Raw genomic sequence first — 18,176 nt, forward strand, 5'->3', positions numbered from 1 at the left:
GCAAAAACAGACAATTATAAATCAGAGACATCCTGCAGGGGAGGAGGACGGAGAGAGATCAGAGGGATGGAGAGAGGGAGGAGCACAGGGGATTGAGGTGATGGTGCACAGATGCATTGGTGAAGGAAACTATGGGGACTGCACCTGAGAGGGTGGGGGGCAGCAAATACTGTTTAAAAATGAACATTGATGTAAAAAATTAATTAAAAAATGTGCTATACATATTTTAAAAAAGTATAGTTTCATGCACAACAGTGGAATTGGCGTCTGAACCTCTTATCACATGTAAAAATTTGCTCCCAGTGGATCAAAGACCCAAATGTGACAGCTAAAACTATGAAACTCTTAGAATCTTAGTTGGGTTTGACAAAAGATTCGTAGATGTGACACCAAATCTATGAACAAGAAAAGAAAAATAATTGATAAATTGTGGGGCCTCCCCGGCGGCACATGGGGTTTCCCTGGTGGTGCGGCGGGTTGAGCACAGTGCTGTGAAGCTGTCTGCAGCCTTCAGCATGGGTTCGATTCCTGGCCGGACAGGGAGATTCCCACATGGCTCGGCAGATCTCCTGCCAATTTAGTTTCCCTAGAAAATTGTTCATTTCATTGATACCAAAATTTATTGGGTTTAAAAGCAGTTTTGATATCCTTTTAGAGCCTGCTGCTCCCCTCAGTATTTCGCCAGTCTGCCTGTTCTGTTTCCTGCTCTGTCTCTGGTGAATCCTCTCACCCTCCCGCGCCTCTGTCCTGTACCCCAGCTCTTGTATAAAAATAAATAAATCTTTAAATAAATAAATAAATAAATAAGACATGAAATGGGATATTATTCAAAAAAGAAAAATTGATAAATTGGACTTCATCAGAATTAAGACTTTTGTAAATCAAAACGGTGAAAAGACAACCTGCAGAATAACTGAAAATATTTGTAAGTCATGTCCGATAATGGATTTCTATCTAGAATATATAAAAAAACTATAACACAATAAAATAAAAAGTGGGCAGTGGATCTGAATTGACATTTCTCCAAAGAACACATACAGTGGCTAAGAAGCACAAGAAAAGTACCTTATGATAATGTTGAAATGTTGAAAACATTATGGTAAGTAAAAGAAGCTAATCACAAGGATCCATACTGTATGAGTCCATTTATATAAATGTTGAGAATTGATAAATCTTTAGAGAAACAAAAAGTAGATTAGGGGTGGGGGTAAAGAGTCAGTGTTGGGCCTCCCCGGTGGCGCAGAGGTTGAGTGCTGGGCTGCGAAGCTGCCCGCAGCCTCTGTAGCGCCAGTTCGATCCCGGGCTGCTCCCCAACCACCAGAGGAGGGTCCCACATGGCGCACAGACCTCTCCTGCTGCCCGCTCCTCCCCTCAGCAGTGTCCTTCGGGCCTTCTGCCTGCTCTGCTCCCTGCTCTGGCTCTGGTGAATTCTCTCACCCTCCTGTGCTTCTGACTGTACCCAGTGCTTGTATAAATAAATAAATAAATCTTTAAAAAATAAATAAATAAAATTTAAAAAAAAAAAGAGTCGGTGTTAAGTGAGTCCTGGAAATAATTAATCAATAATTACCTTCCAATTTCAATTACTAATGAGAGCTGAAAGCTATGGGATCCCCCCTTTTTTAATGGAGAAAAACATTTATTGTGGTAAGACATAAAATTTACCAGTTTAACCATTTTTAATTGAACAATTTGAGTTTCTATTTGAGGTAATGAGAATACCAAAATTAATTGTCCTTTTGGTTGCCCCATCTGTGAATAAACTAAAAGCCATTGAATTGTATATGTCAAAATGGGTGAATTGTATGATCTATAAATTATACTTCAATAAAACTGTTAGAAAAGCTGTTTCAGCTATTGATTAAAACCACGGGACTTACAGGTAAGCAGAGAACATTTTGGGAATTAAAATTTATGGATTTTATTTTTCCACTCCTCCCACCCGCTATGGAAACGCTCCCCTGGTAAAACTATCTTCCACTGAAGATTAAAGATAATTCATTCTAGGGCCTCCCCGGTGGCGCAGCGGTTGAGCGCTGTACTGTGAAGCTGTCCGCAGCTTCTGCAGCAAGAGTTCGATTACCTGCCGGCCAGGGAGAACCCCACATGGTGCAGCAGACCTCTCCTGCCTCGCTCGCTGCTCCCCTCAGCAGTGTCACCTGTTCTGCTCCCCTCTCTGTCTCTGGTGAACTCTCTCACCTTCCCACGCTTTTGACTGTACCCAGTGTTTGTATGAATAAATAAATCTTTAAAAAAAAAATAATTCATTTATATCACCTTTTGTTTTAGATCAGTTTTAGTAATTTTTCTTTTCTTTAGATCAGTTTTAGTAATTTAGTTTCCCTAGAAAATTGTTCATTTTATTGATATCAAAATTTATTGGGTTTAAAAGCAGTTTTGATATCCTTTTAGATGATGTAGCTTATAAATGCTTTATTCTCAGACAAATATTGCCTAGACTGAATCTTTTAATTTTATAATGGTCCTTTTTTGTTTACTTAGGCAAGAGATGTGCGAACCAATGAAGTGGTGGCTATCAAGAAAATGTCTTATAGTGGAAAACAGTCTACAGAGGTGGGTGACATGTATGCATTCTTATTGAGGGGTAGTTGGGGATTTTTCAAACTGTGGTTTAATATTCTGTTAGGATATTATAGAGGGATTATTAATTTCTAAAATTATGAGCTAGAGAAGATGCATTTGACAATAAATTATATTGGATATACTGTTTTAAATGGCTTAGAAATTAAGTGCTATTTTAAACAGAATTTAATCAAAAGGCAATACTATATTTTTTCTATATTCTGATAAACTAATAATCTGAAAAAACAAAATGCTGCTACATTGAACTTGACCTTTAGTTTGCAAATATTCTGGTTAGTTCTTTTCTGATTATCCTTTCTCTTTAATTGCATAAATTTATTTTTATTGTCTGCTTTCTATATCTAGGATTTGTTGATTTTCAGTTTAAAAATGTATTAGTATTTTTAATTGTGTTAAAATACACAACAAAATTTACTTAACCATTTGTAAGTGTGTGTACAGTTTATTGACATTAAAAACATTGACGTTGTTTTTCAATCATTACCACCATTTATCTCCAGAATTCTTTTCTTGCAAAACTGAAGTTTATACCCATTAAGCATTATTCCTTCCTCATACCAGCCCCTGGCATCCATGATTCTACTTATCTCTATGACCGTGACTACTTTAGTTGTCGTGTAAGTGAAATCATCAAGCATTTGTCCTTTATCACGGACTTACTTCATTAAATATAATAATGTTCACAAAGTTCAGATCATAGTATATTTCAGAATTTTCTGTTTAAACCTGAATAGGATTGACATATTTATAATTGGAAGCTTGTATCATTTGATCGCCTTTACCCACTAGGGGAGGACATTATCTTTTCATGCCTAATACTAGCATCATTAATGAATTTTTTTTAATTTAAATTTTATTTTTATATTCCCCATACAATTACAACCCCCTTATTTTGACCCCATTCCCTCCTTTCCCCGCCCCTCACCCACCATAGAGTGTCTCTGGTTCATAGTTGTTTGTTGATTTCGATATTTTCTTTGTTATAGTTATTCTTCTTCCTGGTCCCTTATTTAAGTTTTCTAGATTCCTGCTATGAGTGAGACCATCCGGTATTTTCCTTTTTCTTTCTGGCTTATTTCGCTGAGCATGATCCCTTCCAACGCCATCCATGTTGCTGCAAATTGCATGTGTTTATCTTTTTTGAATGCTGAGTAATATTCCATGGTGTATATGTACCACATCTTCTTGATCCAGTCATCTATATTTGGGCATTTAGGTTGTTTCCAAAGCTTAGCTATTGTAAATAGTGCTGCTATAAACATAGGGGTGCAGGTGTTCTTTGGAATTGATGTTTCTGTGTCCTTTGGGTAAATACCTAGGAGTGGAATTGCTGGATCATATGGAAGCTCTATGTTTAGTAGGTCCAGAAATCGCCACACAGCTCTCCATAAGTGGTTGGACCAGTTTGCACTCCCACCAACAGTGCAGGAGAGTTCCTTTTTCTCCACACCCTCACCAACATTTGTTGTTGCTAGTTTTTTTAATATGTGCCATTCTCACTGGTGTAAGATGGTATCTCATTGTAGTTTTGATTAGCATTTCCCTGATTACAAGTGATGTTGAACATTTTTTCATATGCCTGTTGGCCATTTGCATTTCCTCTTCAGAGAAGTTTCTCTTTAGCTCTTCTGCCCATTTTTTGACAGGATTATTTTCTTTGTTTTTGTTGAGTCTCATCAGCTCTTTGCAGATTTTTGTGATCAGTCCATTATCATTAGTGTTGTATGCAAAAATGTTCTCCAAGTGGGTGGGGTTTCTCTTTGTTTTTGTTGTCTCTTTTGCTGTGCAGAAGCTCTTTAATTTGATGTAGTCCCAGCTGTTTATCTTTGCCTTCACTATCACTGCTTTGGGTGATGTGTCTGTAAAGATGTCTTTGATGTGCATATCATGTAGTGTTTTGCCTATATTTCCTTCTATGTATTTTATGGTTTCAGGTCTTATGTCTAGTTCTTTAATCCATTTTGTGTTGGTTTTTGTGCATGGTGTTAGGTAGTAGTCAAGCTTCATTCTTTTGCATGTAGCGACCCAGTTTTCCCTGCACCATTTATTGAACAAACTTTCTTTGCTCCAATGCATATTCTTTGCTCCTTTGTCAAAGACTAATTGACCATAAATCTGTGGGTTTATTTCTGGATTTTCTATTCAATTCCATTGGTCTGTGTGTCTGTTCTTGTTCCAATACCATGCAGTTTTTTTTTTTTTAATAATAAATTTTATTTTTATATTCCCCCATACAACTGCACATGCCCCATTCTGACCCCAATCCCTCCCCTCCGGGCCCCCACCCCCCAATAAGTGTCTCTGGTTCATAGTTTTTTGTTGATCTGGAATAAGACAAGGATGTCCACTGTCACCACTGCTTTTCAATATAATACTGGAAGTCCCAGCCAGAGCAATAAGACAAGAGAAAGACATACAAGGAATCCAAATAGGAAAAGAAGAAGTCAAACTATCACTATTTGCAGATGATATGATAATATACAGAGAACCCCAAAAACTCCACAGAAAAACTAATTCAACTCATCAATCAATTCAGTAAAGTGGCAGGATACAAAATCAACACGCAAAAGTCAGTAGCCTTCCTATACACAAACAATAAATCTGAAGAAGAAGAAATAAAAAAAACCATCCCTTTTATTATCGAAACAAAAAAAATCAAATATTTGGGAATAAATCTAACAAAAGAGGTAAAGGACCTATACAAAGAAAATTATAAAACACTGTTAAAAGAAATAGAAGAAGACACAAAGAAATGGAAAGACATCCCCTGCTCATGGATTGGAAGAATAAACATTATTAAAATGGCCATCCTACCAAAAGCAATATACCGATTCAATGCTATTCCAATCAAAATTTCAATGTCATTCTTCAAAGAAATAGAACAATTATTGATGAAATTCATATGGAATCACTAAAAACCCCAAATAGCCAAAGCTCTACTGAAAAAAAAAGAAGGAAATGGAGGCATCACACTCCCAGACTTCAAACTATACTACAAAGCCATAATCATCAAAACTGCATGGTATTGGAACAAGAACAGACACACAGACCAATGGAATCGAATAGAAAATCCAGAAATAAACCCACAGATTTATGGTCAACTAATCTTTGACAAAGGAGCAAAGACTATGCATTGGAGCAAAGAAAGTTTGTTCAATAAATGGTGCTGGGAAAACTGGGTTGCTACATGCAAAAGAATGAAGCTTGACCACTACCTCACACCATACACAAAAATCAACTCAAAATGGATTAAAGAACTAGACATAAGACCTGAAACCATAAAATACATAGAAGGAAATATAGGCGAAACACTACGTGATTTGCACATCAAAGACATCTTTACAGACACATCACCCAAAGCAGTGATAGTGAAGGCAAAGATAAACAGCTGGGACTACATCAAATTAAAGAGCTTCTGCACAGCAAAAGAGACAATAACAAAAACAAAGAGAAACCCCACCAACTGGGAGAACATTTTTGCACCCAACACTAATGATAAAGGACTGATCACAAAAATCTGCAAAGAGCTGATGAGACTCAACAACAACAAAGAAAATAACCCAGTCAAAAAATGGGCAGAAGAGCTAAAGAGAAACTTCTCTGAAGAGGAAATGCAAATGGCCAACAGACATATGAAAAAATGTTCAACATCACTTGTAATCAGGGAAATGCAAATCAAAACTACAATGAGATACCATCTTACACCAGTGAGAATGGCACATATTAAAAAAACTAGCAACAACAAATGTTGGCGAGGTTGTGGAGAAAAAGGAACTCTCCTGCACTGTTGGTGGGAATGCAAACTGGTCCAACCACTTATGGAGAGCTGTGTGGAGATTTCTGGACCTACTAAACATAGAGCTTCCATATGGTCCAGCAATTCCACTCCTAGGTATTTACCCAAAGGACACAGAAACATCAATTCCAAAGAACACCTGCACCCCTATGTTTATAGCAGCACTATTTACAATAGCTAGGCTTTGGAAACAGCCCAAATGCCCAAAAATAGATGACTGGATCAAGAAGATGTGGTACATATATACCATGGAATATTACTCAGCATTCAAAAAAGATAAACACATGCAATTTGCAGCAACATGGATGGCGCTGGAAGGGATCATGCTCAGTGAAATAAGCCAAAAAGAAAAAGAAAAATACCGGATGGTCTCACTCATAGCAGGAATCTAGAAAACTTAAATAAGGGATCAGGAAAATGAATAACTATAAGAAAGTGAAAATACCATGCAGTTTTGATGATTATGGCTTTGTGTATAGTTTGAAGTCTGGGAGTGTGATGCCTCCATTCCCTTCTTTTTTTTTCAGTAGAGCTTTGGCTATTCGGGGTTTTTGGTGATTCCATATGAATTTCATCAATACTTGTTCTGTTTCTTTAAAGAATGGCATTGAGATTTTTATTGGTATAGCATTGAATCTGTATATTGCTTTTGGTAGGATGGCCATTTTAATAATGTTTATTCTTCCAATCCATGAGCCGGGGATGTCTTTCCATTTCTTTGTGTCTTCTTCTATTTTAACAGTGTTTTATAGTTTTGTTTGCATAGGTCCTTTACCTCTTTTGTTAGATTTATTCCCAAGTATTTGATTTTTTTTTGTTTCAATAATAAAAGGGATTTTTTTTTTTATTTCTTCTTCTTCAGATTTATTGTTTGTGTATAGGAAGGCTACTGACTTTTGCGTGTTGATTTTGTATCCTGCCACTTTACTGAACTGATTGATGAGTTGAATTAGTTTTTCTGTGGAGTTTTTGGGGTTCTCTGTATATTATCATATCATCTGCAAATAGTGATAGTTTGACTTCTTCTTTTCCTATTTGGATTCCTTGTATGTCTTTCTCTTGTCTTATTGCTCTGGCTGGGACTTCCAGTATTATATTGAAAAGCAGTGGTGACAGTGGACATCCTTGTCTTGTTGCAGATCTATTTTTTTTTTAAAGATTTATTTATTTATACAAACACTGGGTACAGTCAGACGCGCGGGAGGGTGAGAGAATTCACTAGAGCCAGAGCGGGGAATAGAACAGGCAGACGGACAAAGTACACTGCTGAGCGGAGCAGCAGGCGGCAGGAGAGATCTGCGCACCATGTGGGACCCTCACTGGTGGCTGGGGATCGAAATGGCACTGCAGAGGCTGCAGGCAGCTTCACAACCCAGCACTCAACTGCTGCACCACAGGGGAGGCCCTTGTTCCAGATCTTAATGGAAATGCTTTCAGTTTTTCACCATTGAGAATGATACTGGCTGTTGGCTTGTCATATATGGCCTTTGTGATGTTGAGGTGTGTTCCTTGTATCCCAAGAATTTCAAGGGCTTTTATCATGAATGTTTGTTGCACTTTGTCAAAAGCTTTCTCGGCATCTATTGATATTATATGGTTTTCATATTTCTTTTTGTTGATGTGTTGGATAACGTTGATTGATTTTTGGATGTTGAACCATCCTTGTGTCCCTGGAATGAATCCTACTTGGTCGTGGTGAATTATCTTATGGATACATTGTTGGATTCTGATAGCCAAAATTTTATTGAGGATTTTTGCATCAGTGTTCCTTAGAGAGATTGGCCTGTAGTTTTCTTTTTTGTGTTGTCCCTGTTTGGTTTTGGTATAAGTGTAATGTTGGCTTCATAGAATGTGTTTGGTATTATCCCTTCCTTCTCAATTTTTTGGAAGAGTTTGTGAAGGATAGGCACTAATTCATTTCTGAACATTTGGTGGAATTCATTTGTAAATCCATCAGGTTCTAGGCTTTTGTTTTTGGGAAGGTTTTTGATTACCATTTCAGTTTTGCTGCTTGTAATTGGTCTGTTTAGGTGTTCTATTTCTTCTTTATCTAGCTTTGCGTGATTGTAGAGTTGTAGCAATTTGTCCATCTCCTCTAGATTGTTGAACTTGTTTCCATATAACTGTTCATAGTAGTTTCTGATTATTCTTTTGATTTCTGCTGTGTCCGTTGTGATTTCTCCTCTTTAATTTGTGATCCTGTTTATTTGTGCTTTCTCCCTTTTTTCCTTTGTGAGCCTGGCTAGGGGTTTGTCTATTTTATTTATTTTTCGAAGAACCAGCTCTTGGTTTCATTGATCTTTTGGATTGTTTTTTTTTAGTTTCGATTTCATTTATTTCTGCTTTGGTTTTTATTATTTCTTTTCTTCTACTGGTTTTGGGTTTTTTTTGTTGTTCTTTTTCTAGTTCTTTGAGCTTCAAGATTAGGTTGTTTCTTTGAGTTCTTTCTTGTTTCTTGTTGTGAGCCTCTATTGCTGTATATTTTCCTACTATTACTGCTTTTGCTGCATCCCAAACGTTTAGGAAATTGGTGTCCTCATTGTCATTCAATTCAAAGAATTTTTTAATTTCTTCTTTGATCTCCTCATTAGTCCAGTGGTCTTTCAATAGTGTGGGTTTCAATCTCCATGAGGTAGGAGAGTTCCTTGCCTTCTTTTTATGGTTTATTTCTAGTTTGATGCCTTCATGGTCAGAAAAGATGGTTGGTATGATTTCAATCTTGGTGTATCTGTTGATGTTTGTCTTGTGTCCCAGTATGTGATCGATCCTGGAGAATGATCCTGGAGAATGTGCTTGAGAAAAATGTATACTCAGATTTTTTTGGGTTTAGTGTTCTATATATATGTCTGTTAAGCCCAAGCACTCTAGATCCTTATTTAGAGCTTTAGTGTCTTTACTTATTTTTTGTCTTGTTGATCTATCCATTGTTGATAGTGGTGTGTTGAAATCTCCTACTACATATGTGTTTGATGTCTGTTTTCAAAGATGACAATAGTTGTCTGATATATTTTGGTGCTCCTTCTTTTGGTGAGTATATGTTAACGAGTGTTATTTCTTGAAGTATTGTCCCCTTGATCATAATGTAGTGACCATTAGGATCTCTTTTTACCTTTTTGAGTTTGAAATCTGTTTTATTTGATATAAGTGTAGCTGTTCCTGCTTTCTTTTTTTGGTCCATTTGCTTGTAGAATTGTTATCCATCCTTTAACTTTGAGTCTATTTTTATCTTTTGTAGCTAAATGTGTTTCCTGGAGACAGGATAAGGTTGGGTTTTGTTTCTTTTTTTTTTTTTTTTTTTAATTTTTTTTTTGAGGCATGTTTTATTTATTTATTTGTTTGTTTGTTTTTGTTTATACATGCACTGGGTACAGTCAGAAGCACGGGAGGGTGAGAGAATTCACCAGAGCCAGAGCGGGGAGCAGAGCAGGCAGAAGGACCAAAGTACACTGCTGAGGGGAGCAGCGGGCGGCAGGAGAGGTCTGCGCACCATGCGGGACCCTCCTCCAGTGGACGGGGAGCAGCCGGGGATCGAACCGGCGCCGCAGAGGCCGCGGGCAGCTTCTAAACCCAGCGCTCAACCGCTGCGCCACCGGGGAGGCCCGGGTTTTGTTTCTTAATCCAGCCTGCGACTCTTTGTCTTTTTATTGAAGAGTTTAGTCCATTTACATTTAGAGTTAATATTGATATGTTAGCATCTCTATTTGCCATTGTGTTTGTCTTTCCTTTGATTTTATTTATTTATTCTTTTAATAACTTTTTTTTTTGGCCTTCTTTTGTTGTTATTCGTCCCTCTGAGGTTCTGGCTTTAGGACTCCTTGTAGTATTTTTTGGAGTGGGGGTTTAGTCATAATGAAAGTCCAGAGTTTCTGTTTGTCTGGGAAGGTCCTTATTCTTTCTTCATAGAGGAAGGAAAGCTTTGCGGGATAGAGTATTCTTGGTTGGCATCTGTTATCTTGAAGTCTATTGACTATGTCCCTCCACTCTTTCCTTGTCCGTAGTGTTTCTTTGGAGATGTCTGATGTCGTTCTGATTGGTTTTCCTTTGAATGCTATTTGTTTCTTCTCTCTTGTCAGTTTCATTATTTTTTCCTTGTCGTGGATTCTTGGGAGCTTTACTATTATGTGTCTTGCTGTATTTTTCCTTTCGTCGTGGAAGTTTGGTATTCTTCTTGCTCCTTGTATATCAATTTTCAGCTCCTTCTTCATGTTTGGGAAGTTCTCGTCAGTTATTTCCTTGAATATTTTCTCTGTTCCTAGGTCTCTCTCCTCTCCTTCTGGGATTCCTATAACTCTTATATTTCCTTTCCTCATGGAGTGAGATAGTTCCCAAAGTCTTTTTTCATTCTTTTTCACTTGTACTTCTCTTTCCTTTTCCGTTTTGATTCTTTTTATTTCTGTGTCTTCGAGAGTGCTTATTCGTTCTTCCATTTTCTCTATTCTGTTATCACTGTTTTTCCCAGCATTCTTTAGCTCTTCTGTTAATCCTTTGATCTCCTGCATTTCCTTCATTTCCCTCTTTAGGGGCTCAATTTCATTCTTCTAGGCGTTGTTTTCCTTAATGACTTCCATCAGTTTTTCATCACGGCAATTTTAAATTCTTTTTCTGGAAGGCTCAGAAGTTCTTCCAAGTCACCGTAGTTGCAAGCTGGTGGGTGGGTTTTTTTTTGTGGTGTATCTTTTTTCTGAGGCGTTGCTACTTTGCTTGTAGTTTTTCTTTTCCCTGCTGCCCGTCTTCTAATTTGCCTTATGTGTTGGGACATTGTGCCGCTGGTACTGGCTGGCATCTTTTTGGTGTGTTCTTTTGGGAGTTTCAGAATCTGGTAATCCAGACGAGTCAAAAACTGTTATGCCAGAAGTCTAGTGAGGCAGTGGTACTTTGAGTACGTTAATGGTCACTGTCACAGAATCTCTCCTCCTTCTGTGTTTAGTTACAAAGGTGCGTCTTGAATTCCCACAGACTTCCCTGGAGGTGGGGCAGCTGGATTGCACTCTGGGTTCCAAATCTCTGGATCCTCCTCTGGGCTCCGACTTCCTGCCAGGTGGGACCGGGCTTGTGGGGGCTTTCAGCTCACCTCTGACTGCGCAGGGAACCTTCTCCCTCTGGCTCCACGGGGAGCCTTCTGCCAGATTCAAGCAGTCTTTATTGAAGAAAGGTCCCTGTTCTAAAATGGCGCTTTGGTGACAGGCACACTCTTTCGCGCATCCAGTCTGCCCTGGCCGTGGGTGCCTGCTCCCCCTCTTGAGTTCGGACTGATGGCCTGAAGAGGCCTGGCGTGGGCAAACTTCCCAGTTCACCTCTGGCTCCCCTGGGAGCCTTCTGCCAGTTTCAAACAGTCTTTATCGAAGAAAGGTCCCTATTCTAAAATGGCGATTTGGAGAGAGGCACGCTCTCCCGCATGCTGGATCCGCCCCAGCTGTGGGTGCCCGCTCCCACTCTGGGCTCGGACTGCTGGTCAGAAGGGGCCTGGCTTGGGCGAACTTCCCAGCTCACCTCTGAGTCCTCAGGGAGCCTTCTGCCGGTTTCAAGCAGTCTTTACTGAAGAAAGGTCCCTATTCTATGGGGTGTTGGTGATTTTTTTCCTGGTCGCTAGGTGGCGCCAGAGATATCTCCTAGTGTCCTTGGGGAACTGTTTTTTTTACCCTGTGGGACAGGGAACAGAGTGGGAGTGGTGGGGAAATCCTCAACGGCTTTGGGGTGCTGTGTCTGCCTTGTGCCCCACTATCGTGGGGATTCCATGCCCCGAATTTTGTGCCCCGGGTCTCAGTTCCAAAGCCCTCATGTCCAGGACGCAGGCTGTAGCCCAGTTCAGTGTCCGCAGAAATGGCGCCTTTTGCACCCCACTCCTGTGTCCAGGTGCCTGGTTTCTGATTACTCAGTGAGGGACATTCACCTCAGTGAGGGCCCCCGTGTGTCTCCCCGCAAGCCTAGGTCGCAGGCGCCGGGGACCTGGGCAGCAGTGATCCAGGTATCCTTTTCAAGCATGTCGCTTTTCCCCACAAGCTTACCGGCTGGCCTGGGGTTGTTTGTAGGTCTCTGGGAGTCTTTGTTTTTCTCTAATGGCTCCTGGAGCCATTTGCCCACCACCTAGGCGAATCCTGCAGGGTTCTCCACAGCTCCAATTCACGGGGTGTGGTGGCTGAAATAGTTCCTTTCCACTCACAGTCCTGCTTGATGTGTAGTTTGTTCTTGTTAGTTGTTTTAGCTTTTTTGTTTTTTCCTCCTTTCTTTTGGTCAGAGAGTGTCAACTTTGTGGGTGGGGGAGGGTAGCAGGGTTCTGAGCTTTCCTCCTTTCTAGTGCTCTTTTATGGCAACTTTCTTCTTCAGGTAGTTTGCTGGAGTCCCCGTTTATCTTCCCTGTCCCAGTTCTCACTGGGACTGTTAGGGGGAAAAGGATGTCCTAAAGCTAATTCCATACAGGCTTTGTGGACTCCGCCTGACCAAAGCCAAAAGACACTGGGAACTACAAATCCCATCACCACCAAAGGGAAGGTGGCTGGAACCTGAGGGTGGGGTTAAGCAGCCAGATTTGTTATAAAACCAGACAAGTGGGCTTTGGGGGATTCCCCATTTTGGCTCCGCCAGCTCACAGAATGTGGCCAGCTCAGAGAGTGCCTTTGGGTTTCCCGGTCGGCGGATCGGGTAGGACACGTTAAAGACTTTATTTCCCTATTTTCTCCCTGAGTTGTACATTTCCTCAATTCCTTTTCCCTTGTAAATAAACCTTTTATTAACCTTTTGTGTGTGCCTGTAGTGGAGTATTAATAAGACCCTTTTTAAGCATGTGGGTGAGGACCCACAGCCAGGCAACCCGTTTTATATCCAGGCTGCTCCGTAACAGAACCTGCTGCTTTTCCTCCCTATTAACTGTTTTTTAATGGGAGATCTTAGTCGCAGCGTTTCCTCGCTGCCATGTTGATCCTCCCACCTCGAATATTTGTTTTTGAGAAGGGTTTGTATCTGAGAGAGAGATAGACAGACAGACACACCTGTAAACATGACATTTTGTTTATTCACTCACTGTTTGGTCACTGAACTCTCAGGTTGCTTCCACCCCTTGGTTATTGCAAATAATGCTGCTAGAAACAAATTGGTTTTTTACTTTCTCTTGTTTTTGAGATGATTATACTATGTTTCTGTAATATCACTATGCCATCATTTAGATACCTGAAAGTTCCTAAAACTCCTTAAAAAATTCTATTTCTTATAATTTGACTCTGATTTTGTCATTTAATAGCACTTTAGGACTAGTCTTCACAATTTCGTACTATATTGGACACTGCTTAGTATCATCTCTCTCTTTTTAAATTGAGGTATAATTGATATATTAGTTTCAAGTGTTCAACTAATTCTTTAAGAGTTGTATATATTGCAAAATGATCACGAGAATAAGTCTAGTTAACATCTTTGTGCATAGTTATAAAAATTTTCCCCTGGTGTCTCAAGGGATTAAACGTCAGCACTATGAAGCTATCTACAACTACTGCAGCACGAGTTCGATCCCAGCCAGGGAGGTGACTCACATGGTGTTGCAGACCTCTCCTGTCTCACCCACTGCTCCCCTCAGCAGTGTATTTCAGTCATTCTGACTCTTCTGCTCCCCACTCTGTCTCTGGTGAATCCTCTGGTGAGAGGATTCCTCTGGCCGTACCTCCAGCCTGTACAGCAGCTCTTGTATATGCATAAATAAATGAATCTTAAAAAAAAATAATCTGCTTTCTTAGCAACTTTCACATTTGAGGTAAGTATGGTTAACTATAGTCACCAAGCTGCTCATTATATCCCTGTGACAGACTTATTTATAGCTGGAAGCTTATATCATTTGATCCCCTCTATTCAGTAGGGGAGGACATTGTCTCATACTAATGTTCTTAATGAAATTTTTTTACATTTTTATTGAGAGTTTATAGCCTCAAGCATTCATATTTGAAATTTATTTTTTTTATAAAGATTTATGCATACAAGAACTGGGGTCCAGGCCAGAGGTGTGGAGGGTGAGAGGGTTCACCAGAGGCAGAGTGGGGAGCTGAACAGGCAGATTGACTGAAATACACTGCTGAGGGGAGCAGCGAGCAAGTCAGGAGAGGTCTGCTGCACCATGTGGGTAGCTCCCTGGTCGGGGATTAAACTCGTGCTGCAGTGGCTGCGGACAGCTGCATAGGTTGTGTCTTAACCCCTTGTGCCACCAGGGAGGCCCCAAATTCGAAATTTAAAACTTATAAAACTTTTTCTGAATTAGCATCATATATCTTACACATTTTGTGTAAATCTTTGGGTAGGGACTCAAGGACTTGTAGTTTTAACATTCCCTGGTTGCTTCTTAAGAGTAACAGCTATGTTTGCAATATGAACAAAGGTTTATGTCTTTCCTGGTAAACGTCATTGATGAAGGATATTGATAAAATATGTAGGAAAATGTTTTCATTAGTACTTGCTTTTCCTGTGTACTTTCCCATTTAACAGTTAATTGCTCACTAGTATTTTAGATAATGTGCTTTAGGAATTTACCTAAGTACTTTATTTGCGTTTAAAAACACGCAAACCTTAACATTTGGTAAAAATAAGAAAAAAAAAACCAGTAAGTGAATTTTATTTTAATTTTTAAAAAGTTTTATTTATTTATTTATTTATTTATTTATTCATTTATTTATTTATTTATTTATGCAAGCACTGGGTACAGTCAGAAGCGCGGGAGGGTGAGAGAATTCACCAGAGCGGGGAACACAACAGAACAGAACAGACTGACGAAATACACTGCTGAGGGGAGCAGGGAGCGTGGCAGAAGAGGTCTGTTGCACCATGTGGGACCCTTGCCTGCGGCTGGGGATCGAACCAGCGCTGCAGAGACTGCAGGCAACTTCGCAGCCCAGCGCTCAACCACTGCGCTAACAGGGGAGGCCCAAGTGAATTTTATACCACATAAATTATACATCAATAAAGATTAAATTAATAATTGGGAAGTTGAACTTCAGAAGAAAAAATGCTAAATGATACATAACTGTCATCAACATTGGTGTGTGGCCATAAAATTTCAGTGACTCATTGATAAATTTTATCATACTAAAATTGTCCTACCTTGAATAGAATAATTTTATTAAAAATGTAATTGAGTTGTAAACTATGTGAACACACAGTTTCTTTTTTTTTCTTCAGCTTTTTTTATCTTTTGATTTAGTTAATGCAAAACTTCTGTATCTCTGGAAGAATTCATGTTTACTAGATGAAAGGCATTGTTTATGGTTTAATACAGTAATTAAAACAACATAAGTTGCTGAAGGAGTTGAGCATCTAGTCAATTAAATTATATACTGTTTTGGACCTATAATTAATACACATTTAATTTTAAAAAGAAACTTTGTATTAGGTCACCATACATTCATACACCAATTAGATACAGAAAAACACAACAAAGTAAGCTCCAATGTGATCCCAACAGAGGAACCCCTTCCATGATCATAAGAGAACCAACTATTTTTAGAAGTTAAAGCTATTGAGTTTATAGAACAGCATAACACTTTAAGCAGAAACTCCTTAGAAGTAATTTTCTCATTTTCTATTCTTGGCATAAATTTTAATTCTTTCCAATGGACCCAAAACCTCTTTAACCTCACCTTTCATTTTCCACCAAAACTTGGACAACTTCTATTTTTGTATAAAATATCCTTTACAAATGATCTGGGCAATTTAATCACCCTTGTTAACTTCAAACTTTTCTTTGCCAAAATTAAACACTGCAACACCAACATTTCTTTTAAAATCTTCATCTGTGACACCTGCTCCTACATCTATGAAGTATTCTGCAGCCAAGACAGAAGGAAGAGCTATCTCAATGTCAGTTTTCATGAGGGCTTTCTCTAGAGGTGGTACTATATAATCATGGGCACTATATAGGTCAGCCTGTGCTAACCTTCTGGTCAGGACAGTAGTTTGTCTGAGAGCCATACAAAGCAAAGCCTTTATAGAGCCCTCCTCCACAGCCTAGTCTAGCTCTTGGGAAGATGACCAGTGTTTCTTTAGAGCAAGGCATTGCAAAGCAGAAAGCCTGTGGTGGCAGAGTAGTAGGAGCAAGGGGAGCAGAATGAGCTGGAGGTACAATTTTTTTTTGGACATTTAATATAAATGTTGCAAATAAAAGATGAGTTTTTTTATGCCTTCTTAAATTATTAATTACTTTTTTCTTATATAACTTACTGAGGAAAAGCAGCTGATCATAATTCTTCCTTTATTCTTTTTTTTTCTTCCCACAGAAGTGGCAGGATATTATTAAGGAAGTCAAGTTTCTACAAAGAATAAAACATCCAAACAGTATAGAATATAAAGGTTGCTATTTACGTGAGCACACAGCATGGGTGAGTATCTGGTCTCCCCATATGAGGTTTTAATCGGTTTAAAGTTAACTAATAAGAGTGATTCAATATGGTTGGGTAAAAGCCATGCAAAAACACTCATACTGAGAGAGAAGGGTAGCATTTCCTAAAACTCTTAGGCAAAAAGAAAGAATAGAACTTTTAAGTATACTGCAAAGATTTGGCTAACCATTATGTACCTTTCTGACAGTTTTTAGTAGTATCATTTTTCAGATAGCATTGTGAAAACAACCCTGTTACTTGAGGATGAAAGTTAGCTCATCTTTTTGACATAAATCTGTTGTAACCAATTTAGCCATAAAGAGCATGATAAATCCTGGTATAATTTGAATTATTTTTATAGTTCCTTGTCTGAAGTTTAAAGGTAGAAAAACACTTCATTAATTTTGCCCCGTTACCATTGATATGACAGTAATCTTGCAGTGGTATATTCATAAAAACTGTATCTTTTAAGAGAAAGGCTCAATTTTCTTTGAACAGTAATGATCCTTTATTTTGAATAATTAATAAGCCACACAGAGTATATTGAACTAAGATTTGTAATATTTTGTGCATTTTTATCCTGTTTAATTTTGGTGGAGGTGCTTCTAATCTTGAGTCTGTGGTTAAAGAAAAAGCAGTGGCATTGAGCAGTTTACCTGTTTCTCTACCCATAAGTCAAGGGTAATAATGGAGCCTGTCTTGTGAAGTGGTTGTAAGCATTAAAAAATAGTTAATATGTATAAAATACCTGGCAGGTTAAGAGGTGCTCTGCTTGTTTTAAAAGAAGCTTTTAAACTGTTACTGTAACCTCTTTACATATTGTTCCTGAGGATAGTTTTAGGCTTCCTAGCAATTTAATCAGTATTACTACTATAGGTTAATAGTAACAGAATGTGTATGTTCCTTTATAATTTTAGTTGGTAATTATATATGAAACACATCTTGTACAAGTGATTATATGTTGACATTGTAAAAGACTAATGTATCATTTGCATTTAACTATAAAAATAATTCATTTCTGATGAATTTACTTTAGCTGCAATAGACTCTTTTAAATAATATATCTTAATGCTTTTGTAACTTTTCTTCCCATGTAGCTTGTAATGGAATATTGTTTAGGATCTGCTTCAGACTTATTGGAAGGTATGTTTCCTTTAATCATTAAGGAAAAAGATACTATCATAATAAAATAAAAATTCAGTAGATAATTCTAAAATAATGTTAATACTAATAATTTAAAAACATTTCAGAAAGGGCAAAAATCTTAGTTTTTTCTAGATTTTCACAGTGGTCTGCTCTGTCTTTATTAAATAAAGTAATAGCATAAAATCAGTGAATTTTCTCAATTACTAAAAAAAGCATTTTTATGCATTCTCTGTCTTTTCACTTGTTTTGTTCCTTTTGTTGAAAATGAAAATATATGCGAACAA

General features: G+C 38.4%; 1 protein-coding gene across 2 annotated transcripts in view; it reads left to right on the forward strand.

Annotated features, from left to right (window-relative positions):
- Window positions 1–18,176, forward strand: part of TAOK1 (TAO kinase 1) — a gene marked incomplete at both ends in the record, with an annotated part of 84,348 nt that overhangs the window by 9,511 nt on the left and 56,661 nt on the right. For both annotated transcript variants that reach the window (XM_084238709.1, XM_084238710.1), the window contains 3 exons: window positions 2,503–2,574; window positions 16,645–16,746; window positions 17,844–17,889. In XM_084238709.1, the coding sequence (XP_084094835.1) occupies window positions 2,503–2,574; window positions 16,645–16,746; window positions 17,844–17,889 (220 nt within the window). The remainder of the gene's footprint in view (window positions 1–2,502; window positions 2,575–16,644; window positions 16,747–17,843; window positions 17,890–18,176) is intronic.

This window comes from Talpa europaea (assembly GCF_964194135.1).
Source record: "Talpa europaea genome assembly, chromosome: 7".
Taxonomy (NCBI): domain Eukaryota; kingdom Metazoa; phylum Chordata; class Mammalia; order Eulipotyphla; family Talpidae; genus Talpa; species Talpa europaea.